Source organism: Rhagoletis pomonella, unplaced genomic scaffold (genome assembly GCF_013731165.1).
Source record: "Rhagoletis pomonella isolate Grant_MI unplaced genomic scaffold, Rhpom_1.0 Rhpom_scaffold_00008, whole genome shotgun sequence".
In the NCBI taxonomy this organism is placed as follows: Eukaryota; Metazoa; Arthropoda; class Insecta; order Diptera; family Tephritidae; genus Rhagoletis; species Rhagoletis pomonella.
The window spans coordinates 22,264,143-22,274,528 of record NW_023458562.1 but is presented as its reverse complement, the minus strand read 5'-3'; the positions used below and the strand labels follow the sequence as shown (position 1 = coordinate 22,274,528).

General features: G+C 38.3%; 2 protein-coding genes across 2 annotated transcripts in view; one reads left to right on the top strand and one right to left on the bottom strand.

Moving 5' to 3' along the window:
- Nucleotides 1–3,522, bottom strand: part of LOC118744419 — a 9,372-nt gene extending 5,850 nt beyond the window's left edge. The window contains 6 exon segments of the mRNA XM_036477429.1: nt 1–165; nt 237–470; nt 523–1,577; nt 2,429–3,010; nt 3,084–3,274; nt 3,339–3,522. The exon segment at nt 1–165 is cut by the window's left edge and continues 7 nt beyond it. Of these exon segments, the coding sequence (XP_036333322.1) occupies nt 1–165; nt 237–470; nt 523–1,577; nt 2,429–3,010; nt 3,084–3,274; nt 3,339–3,401 (2,290 nt within the window). The 5' untranslated portion in view covers nt 3,402–3,522.
- An 845-nt stretch (nt 3,523–4,367) lies between these two features.
- Nucleotides 4,368–7,499, top strand: LOC118744418 (origin recognition complex subunit 3; the record flags this gene model as incomplete). Its single annotated transcript, XM_036477428.1, is given in 5 exon segments — nt 4,368–4,425; nt 4,497–4,791; nt 4,856–5,451; nt 5,576–6,807; nt 7,027–7,499. Coding segments are annotated over 5 exon segments (2,247 nt in total). The 3' UTR covers nt 7,124–7,499.
- Between the last annotated feature and the right edge of the window lie 2,887 nt (nt 7,500–10,386).

The following is a 10,386-nucleotide window of genomic DNA, read 5'->3' as shown; positions in this document are numbered from 1 at the left end:
CTTCCATGCAATTTACGTAATTAATTTTACTATCGCGCATATCCTCCCTAACTTTATCACAAATAGCACCTACGCTTTTACCCGTAAAAATTTTCTCCAACAGTTGGGTTTCCGAAGAGTTTGTGTTTTTAGCAAAGTTTGCGTCTTGGTGTTGAAAATCAGCACCTGTTTGTTTTATGATAATACTAATTTTAATAAAGGTATATTTAAACAAAATGAACAAGGACTATTATTACCTCCAACATGTATCGCCGTGTTTTTGAAAGATACGGCTGCCTCATTAGTGCTTGCTCTCTTCTCTTCAATACCAGTTGTAGTAGACTTCGGTGTTGACCCTGGAGTGGATTGTTTCACAATTGTAGTTTCCATACTGCTGACTTTTTTAGCTGCCTCTTCCCTGAGTCGCCTCTTTTGCGCTCGTACTTCGTATATGTTAGGTAGTCGCACATTTTCCAAAATTTGTATATGCCCTAAAACACAGAAAATTATTAAGATAAACTTACATCATTACGCCTTTATTACCATTAACATTTGGTTGAACCGCTGTCAACTCTTGGAAAACCACTTTATCGGGAATCACCTTATTAACATTTGTCGTATCGTTGGTCTGCGCTACGTTTTCAATTTCAATAAAATCGTCCTCTTCGGAGGACAACTCAATTACTACTTGTTTGTATTTTAATGTGTCCGCGGCATTACTCACGCATGCAGTCATCCCCTCAGACGTATGAGTTTTCTCATTACCTTTGTTAGCTGGTTTCTTTTCCGTTTTTTGTTCCACAGCTAAGTCAATTTTTACCGGTGTTGTATCCAAACCAGGAATGTACACATCGTTCAATTCACTAATGTCACTTATTGATGCCACACTATCACTATTTTTAGGGGGCTTGCGCTCATCCCGCTTAATAGGTATAAAGCATTCATCAAAATTTGAATTTTGCAACTTTGTTTTCGGAGCTGGGGCGATTTGCTCACTGGTATCGGTATAATTGCTTGGTGAGGTTGATATCGAGCTACTGCTCTTTATCAATTCTATCACATTACTCAGTAGAGCACTGTTCACACTTTCCGTATTATTGGGTGTTCTTCCGAACAGCTTGTCAAATAGTGCGGCCTTCTTTGGCGTTGTCATTCCAACAGCTGGCGTTTTATGCGCTTCCTTTTCCAGAGCCAACAATTTTTCCTTTGTTAGAGGGTTTTGTGCTATAGATTTTTCGGCTTTTGATGAAGGCATATTCATACATAAAGTGGCTTTTTTAGTTGAAGCTTCTATATCTTTTGACTTTTTGGAACTACCATCATTTTCGATGATCTTTGTCGGCACTAGTTCAACATCTTTTGCATTTTCCTTTCTCGCAGCAACGTCTTTAACAGGTTCTTCATGAATATCTTTAAGAGTTTTACTGTTAACTGAGCTTTTAACAAGATCTGTATTGTGGTTTCTTTCCAAATTGTTTACTTTATCACAAGCTCTATGATCGGTCGAATGAATTTTTTTATTCGCATCTTCAAATGCCTTTTTTCTCCCACGACTGTTCTCAGTATTGTTCAATCTTGATTTGTATTCCCGGTCGTGCCTTTATGAAACAAAATTTTGATTTAATTAGTGCATTTAAAAAGTACCATAAAAACCCTCGTTGTCAGGTATATATGATGGGTTATCATTTATGTAGTTGACACACAGAATCACATATGTACATATGTACATATACAGTATTGGACATATCTATAGCACCCGCCTTTCAAAGCGATATTGTTTGCCACTTATGTTTAGTTATTTGTTTTTAAGAATTTTCAATTAAAATACAGTTCATTCTCTAACAAAACCCATATAAACCCATGTTTTAAACTTTTTAAAAGACCGCAAAAAAGTGCAACAAACTTTCCCTTAAATTTCAAATTTTTTTCTCAGAAGATCTAGAATTTTTTTGAGTACACAGTTTTATAGCGCATTCAATTTTAGTCCAATAGTGTGCAAGTTTCAAGTCGCTAAAGATTACCGTTGATTTTTTAGAATTTTTTTTGTCTCATTTGCTTCCATATAACAACTTAACACAATTTATTTTTATATGGCAGAAACCCGCAACATCCTCGGCGAAAAAAATTCTAAGAAATCAACGGTAATTTTTAGCCACTTACAACTTGCACATTATTAGACTAAAACTGAATGGGCTATAAAACTGTGTATTCAAAAAATTCTACCGCTTCTGAGAAAAAAGTTTGAAATTTGGGTGAAAATTTGTTGCACTTTTTTGCAGTCTTTTAAAAAGTTTTAAACTTGAGTTTATATGAGTTTTGTGAGAGAATGAACTATATTTTAATTGAAAATTCTTAAAAATAAATAAATAAACATGAGTGGCAAACAATATCACTTTGAAATGGGGGTGGTATTGTATTGGCCAATACTGTATGTATTTACTAAACTTACCTTGGCCGATCGCTCCATTTACCATTAGAATGCAGACGCCTTCCGTTGTCATCACTCTTACTACTATGCGATTCCATTTCTTTTTCCTTTGAATTACTTCGCTTCTGTTTACCGTCGCGCCCTTCCCTACGTAGCCGTTCTGTTGCTCTGACATCATGGCCTCGACTGTATTCTCTTGTCGAGTTGCGGTGACTGTTTTGACGCTCTCTACTACGCGCCCTGTGCCTGGTCGACTCATGTTGATCTCCTTTCGTGTGATATCGCCTTTCTTGATCACGACTTAAATCGCTTTCCTGCTTTCGATCAAGTCTTTCACCCCGCCGCGCATGTTTCTGATAAACCTCACGCATGCGTACTTGGTCACGCGCTTCCGCTGTGTGATAGTTCGAGGAAGAGACGTGCTCGTTATTTTCTGACCTAACGTGCTCTTGAACTGCTCCATTTTCGTCTTTGCGCTTAAATTCCGCTTTATAGTGTTGTGGTGGAAATTCTATTGTACCTTTTTTAATTCCATCATTTACACTAGCAATCTCGGCATCCCCGTGGTGCGGTTGCCTACGTCGGAAGCAGATATCATCCTTCCTGTAAAGTAAAATATTTAATGATCAATATAATTTATATTTATTTTCATGTGGAGCTCCTCGTAAGCACGTACTCTTTGCGCAGTTGATCGATTTGTTTATCTTTGCGCCTGATCTCTGCTTTTGCTGTGTCGAGCAAATTCTGAAAATTTATACCTATTCGCTTTATTTGTTTTTTCAAGTCAGCATTTTCAGCCTGCAAAGCTTCATTTGTCTTCAAGGAGTCATTATACTTCGATTCCAATGAAAGTAGCTCGGCGCTTTTCTATAAAGGAACAATGCAATTCATTTCGGACAAGTGTACTACACCAAATCAGGTTGTTTCTCACTTTTTCCTCCTCTTGTTGGAATGTGTCCAAATCATTATAGATATCCAAATCATCTAAATCCATTTAAAAACTCTTTTGATAATATTTTTAACACTTTTTAAGAAGAAAATTTGCAATTGTTGAAGAATTTCGCAGAATGAATATGCTGTCGCCGAGTTTACAAAAACAATCTTTTGCGGCAGAGTTGCAATAAAAGGTAGATATTAAAAAAACATGTAAGTTAACAAGAAAGTGACAATTAATTAATGCAAGCGATTTTCTATACACATTGCGAGATTCCGCTCTCTCACGTAAACCGGTGAATAGCGGAGCTTACTTCAGAGAAGATGTTCTTTGGCAAGCTGTCATATATGTTGGATTGTGTAAAACCGATAATAGAATCGTTCTTTGATAGAATCAGGCGTTAGTTGCACTTTTTGCCACATTTCGAAATTAATTTCGCATATAAAATCTGCCAGCTGAGAGTTTAGATCTACGCGTCATGCTTTTCGGCGCCGAATTATGCAAAAAATCTAAAATTTGATGCAAATGACAACTTGTGCAATCGTTTTAACAAATAACTCATGGGAAGTACATATGAATGTGTAAATGTACATCGGCACTTCATTGGACAAAACATGCAAATCTCCTCTGGAAAAGGAAGCTCGTTCACTGCCAGGGCGAAAGAATTGGTCCAGAGAAAGATATTGAAAGGAAAATTAGAAAAAAGTAAAATTATTTACTTTCACAAAAGATACTAATTTGCAGAACCCTTTAGCTGCGATACTTCGATTTCCGAAAACGGACAACAGCAACACAGGCAACAGCTGACAGACGATTGGCGCGAAGATTTAATTCGAACGGACAGCTGTCATTTTGTTTATTCGAATTATTGCATGCGATTTTTAAACGCGGAAATAGTTGATTTTGCTTGGCTTGCATTATTTAATATTTTATTTTCTTTTGCTGTAGAGTGAATAAACTATTACTAGCACTCTGCAGACGTAAACACATTTGTGCAGCTTACTATTAAATAGTACCTAAGAATTTTTTACCAGAAACTTTTGTTAAGCACGTCGTGATGGATCCAACTATTTCAGTGTCCAAGGTTTGTTTTCCTTTGTTTATTATCTAACTTTCCGCAATTATACCTACCTAAACCATTCCAACACAAAATAGGGTTGCTTCGTTTTTAAAGGCGTTGCAGCTGGGAAAAGCGCCGGTGGCGTTAAACGGAAGCTCAAGGAGGATAATGCAACCGCATTGCGAAGCCAAATGACCAGTCAGCCATTCTACGCAACTTACGCGGACACTTGGCATAAATTGGAAAGTCACATTGAACAGCTTCAATCCAAAAGCTATACAAAAACTCTGGAAGATGTGGTTAAATACATTCAAAAAGAATGCAGCACCGACGGGGCTATGGACACATATGACATGGAAGAAATAGTGCCCGCTGCAGCTCTTTTAACCGGTGAGTAATGCCTAAATATTTTTATTAGATATAAAAACTGAATAAATTTTATTACCTTTGCAAGGTGTCAATCAACCTGACCACTTGGAGCAGTTCGCTACACTGTCTCAACGATTGTTACAAAAAATGTCAGCGTCAGTGTGCATGTTGCAATCGCGAGATTGTTCTACACTGAAGTCTGCAGTGGAGACTATGGTGTACAATTTCATAGAGACGGCAGAACGATCAACGTCACAAACGAAATTGGCAGACGAAGAAGTGGATCGGCGCGAAAGAAAGCGTTTGCGACGTACGCAGTGTAATATGCGCCATTTGTTGCAGTGGTATCGTCGAAAATACGGTAAGCGGGGATTGCCAGAGGAGATGCAAGTAGGCGACTCAAATGAGCATTTGGAGGAATTTATCTTATCAGAAAAACACCCCGCAGAGTGGTCGCACGCTTTAATAGTTGTTTTACCTGATTTTGAATGTTTCAATGCGAGCATACTACAAGATTTTATTCTTATGTTGAGTGCATATCGGACACACTTGCCTTTTGTACTGATTTTTGGCGTAGCAACAGCTGTTTCAGCTATTCATAATGCACTGCCTTATCATGTCACCAGCAAAGTAAAGCTCTGTGTATTTAAGACACAAACGGCTCCTGTTTGCTTAAATGAGGTAATTACATAGTGGGAAAATTATCTAAGAATGAATACATGCATAATGATTTTTAAAGTACTAGTATGTTCCCCAATATATCTTGTAAATATGTTATTTATGTTGTTCAATTTTTAACTTTCAGATTCTGGAACATGTTATTCTCTCTCCACGATATGCCTTCCACCTCTCGGGCAAAGCCTTCAAGTTTCTCACACACATCTTTCTGTATTACGATTTTTCCATTCATGGCTTCATTCAAGGCTATAAATACTGTCTAATGGAGCATTTTCTTCAAGGCAATGCCTATGCGCTCTGCTCCAATTATTCGACATCCCTGAATCAAATAAAAGCGTTAAGTCATGATGATGTGGAAAGCATACGTCGTTTGCTCTCATTTCGTCCATATGTGGAGGGCATCAACGATTGTAAGCGCATCATTGCCATACTTACTGACGACAACTATTTGAAAAAGAAGTTGCCACAACTGTTACGCGACTGTCATATCCATTTTATGATACTACGAATATTTCTAGAATTCCTCGCTGTGTTGGTAGGTGATTTACCAAAATGTCCGCTGGGTAAGCAGCGCCGTGAATTATACGCTGTATGTTTATCCAAAGAACTATGCGAGCAACCGGAGTTCAAGGAATGTTGGCAATTGCTAGGTTTTATGTCCAAAGATGAATTTGTTGCAAAAATATCCAAAGCAACCTCAGTAACTGAAGATTTTATGCGAACCGAAATCACGGGCCTAGAGTTAGCCAACGACTGCATGACAACAGTTAATGCCAAATTGCAAGATGTAAAGAATAATTTGTCGAAGGTTGTAATGGCTGGTATGGAAGAGAAATCACCGACCAACGCTGCTGCTAGTAATAACTATTCCTATACGCCATCGACGCCAGATGCCAATAAACAGAAATTCACCTCACGTCAAGATCTCAAAGAGCATTTGTTACAAAAGTCCAAGCAGCAGAATAAATCCACTTCCGAGTTCGCGCAAGCTGTGGCGCAAACGCTGTTGTATATAAACAATGAGATTATAGTACCTCATCTGGCGCCACTTACACGCGCTCCTCCATTGCATGAGCTATTCGTATTCAGCGATTTGTCCACCGTGCGTCGTAATATCATTGGCGCACCTCGAGCAGCACTGCATATGGCACTGAACAATCCAAACTACTACTTGCAATGTAAATGTTGCCAATTGTCTGAGTCGACACAGTTATTGGCCACTTTGCCGGATTTATCTGTGGCATATAGACTGCATCTGGAATGTGGACGTATGATAAATCTCTTCGACTGGTTGCAAGCATTTCGATCGGTGGTAGATGATATTGAAAATGAGCGCGAGCAAGTTGATCCACAAATTCAGTAAGTTGGCTGCATCCGGTGATATTAGAACAAACTGAAACTTAAAAATAGTAGTGAGCTACTGCCTCTGCGTTCCCCTAAAAATATTTTGGAGCATACATACATACATAGTTTCATGTTATAAAAATTATACTTCTATTATCGTATCATTTCATTTTTAATAACTTAATTTTATTTTTAGTATTTTCTTATATTAACTAATTTATCGTTTAATTCCAGAGCTCGTTTCACGCGTGCTGTAGCCGAACTGCAATTTTTGGGATACATCAAAATGTCGAAACGCAAAACAGATCATGCTACTCGGTTGACGTGGTAGTTGAGCCTAATGATTTTTATTTATTCTCTTTTGGAAAATTGGTTTTTGAAATAAATGCTATTTGTAAATTAAAATAAATACCTATTATTTAATCAAATGAGTAAGAACAGAGCCTTGTTTTTGTAGCATCTTACTAAACGCTGCCTAAATTAGTGAGTCCACTAAGTGGTATCGACAATTTTATCCAAAGGTAGGGCCAGGAAACGGCAGATTTATTCCTGTACCATGAACGAAGACAAGAAGCTAGCGCAGGACCACCTACACACACAATCACTTCGAGCAATAAGCCCGCGGACCACCGTAGCTACGAGTTAGCGGAAGTTACTGAGGGCTCCGTGAAATATGGCCGCATGTATTAAAACCGCAATTCAAAAATTAAATAAGTCCCGCTTTTTTAATTCATTTTGAAAATAGAAATTAGGCCGCTATCTAAAACTGAATTTGGAACTGAATTAGTTTGGGGTGGGGCGGAGAGAGAGGGTGTAACACCTAAACCCGCATTATAAAGAACACAGTCCAGACCCTTGGGGACCCATATGAAGATGGGGTAAAATTAGCATTTTGTCATTGAAAATGTAAACTCGGGTTAAGCCATCCGCAGTATGTTCTAGCCGAACACATTTCGCGTTGGCGGCCTTCGGCCGAGCTTAGGAAGAATAACCCTATCAGTCCAACTCCGGTTACGCCATCCACAGTATTTTTGAGCAGGTATACAGCCAGTCAATAAAGTTTAGGTCCAGCGAATTTTTTTGGAATACGGGCAACTGTTTTTTAAATGCTTTATTTCTCGCAAACTTTCTTTTAAAGTATGGTTAATTCTATAACAAAAACCAAAAATAATCAAGCTCCAAGCCTTGCGCAAAATTTAAGAAAAATCTGCAAATTTTCATTCAAATATTTCACTTTTCATTTACAATTTTTAGAAAAAAGTTGAGTACGCAGTTTTTAGCCAATAATTTTTTTCTAAAGAGTGTAAATAAAAAGTGCAATATTTAAAAGAAAATTAGCAGAATTTTTTGCAATAGGTGTAAAATTTTAATTTTTGGGTTTTTTGTTGAAGAATTAACCACATTCTTATAAAAAATTTGCGAAAACTAAAATATTACAAGAAACTCTCTGTAACTTTATTGATTGACTGTAATTAATTTTGAAAAGTTAAATTAGGGCGCGCTCAAAAAATGAAATTAAGCCGCCGAAGAAATGAGAACGCGGCCTTAATTCAATCCACCGTTACCGAGAGCCCCCTTGGGGAATTTTTATGCTGTTGCAACAACAACATAGCCTTTCCCACTCGAAAAAACGTACACGTTGTGGAACATGCAACTTCACCTCTGGTTTGAGTACGTTTTGGCTAACCGTTAGGTGTCCGCCCAATCCGACGAAGTGTGATGGTAGAGTAGAAATTTCATTTGGTGATCACGCTTCATCGGACTTCGAGTGATGTGCGTACAAACTGCAAAAAAAAAAAAAAGTGTACAAGTTAGACATCGGGAAAGCGGAAGCTTCCAAAGCTTTTGGTCCCAACGGAATATTCATTCTGATGCTGAAAAAATCGGTTCCAACACGAATAGAATACATCAGCAAGATCCTAGTGCGAATCAGAAAGGTTATTCCCACTATTCAATCCGGGGAAACCAGCCAACAAAGAGGATTCTTATCGGCCGATAGCCCTCCTTTTCCCAGTACTGACGACACTTGAGGTCTTGTCACTTCCGTACTACATGTGCCATCAGTTTCCAGCGGAGCATTATCATGGCGTTCATAAAATGCACAGCAACACCACAGCTCTTACCGTATAGATCTAAAACGTAGCCGTCTTTCGAGAACTGTCCTGGTATCGTCGGACCTGACAAAGCCGTTTAACTCCGTCTGCCATTACATGACGCTTTCGGACATTACGTCATTCTTACTCCCGCTGGTACTGAAACGGTGGACGAGATCAAACCTCAAAAGCAAGAAGAATTAAACAGGGGGTCCCACAGAGTGGTGTCCTACTTCTCCTTCTGTACAAGTTCTATATTTCGCGGCGTCCTCAGACACCGTAAGAAGTTTTTGATGAACTATCTTTCACGCTTTCTCACTACACGGAGCCTAACCCCCTCCCAAACAAAATCAGTCATCATCGTCGATGGAAAACCAATTCCGACGGTGAATGGCCCGAAAATTGTACACGTTACCATTGAAAGCTTGGAAAAGGAGACCACAAACGCAACCGTAATTTTCAGTAAGGCTAAATATCGCAACTAGCTCCTCAAATCGCCAGCCGTCCGCACTTTGTGCAAAGATACAGGTTAGTCAGCGTATTGCACTCTGAACAGAAACGGAATGCCTACTGATGTCACCTTAGAACCATTTTCACATACATAACGAAGGAGTTAGGAACCACAATTTTATGCTAACGCTGGGCGCATCCTGTAAGCAGAGCCTCCAGACATACATACATTAGATAACCACTTGACTCGACGATGTTGTAATTTAAGCAACCACCGACACAACTAGGGTTTGAATATATAGCAGACTTAAATCGTGCTTATTAAGGCTCAATCCCGACATAACCAACATATGTATAGCTAGTGAAGATTCTCCCCACGACACCAACCATCTCTTCACCTTGCCCTTCAAAGAAACTCATCAAACACTGCTCACTTTTGCTCCGACCCTGTAAAAACAGCAGGTTTGATGAGATTACCGTTAATTGAGCTTGACGTTAACAATTTAAAGACTAGCCAATTTAGACAGTGCTTTGTAGTGGTTCAATAACAACAACAACGGGTTTGGACCGTTGGGAGATAGATGTTGAGATGAGTTAGTTTGTAACAAAAATATTGTCAGCTTTCTTCCGCATAGGCACCTCAATCAGTCATTCGTGGTAGCCCTGTATTAATTATAGTATATGTGGATGTAACTTTTTAAAATTATTTTTATATTCAAGGTAAATGGTCCTAGTAAGTTTTTATTTTTTCATTAGTTTACGTGCAACACTTTGAAAATTGTAGCTATTTAAAAAAAGTTCTATCAAAGAAGTAACTGGAACATAGTTAATCCGTAGATGATAAAAAAGTACACCGGGGTTCCCTCGCTTGATTTTTATAAAAATATTTTTTTAGTCTTTTAGAAAGCCCTCACAAAAATTTAACTTTCCCTTTGCATTACTTTAGGAGCTTAATGTAATAAACAAAGTGAAATCAATATTTGACGTACGCTTATTTGAAAATTTAAATGTAAAAAATTCGTATATTTGTTTACATTAACCCCCTTTTGGC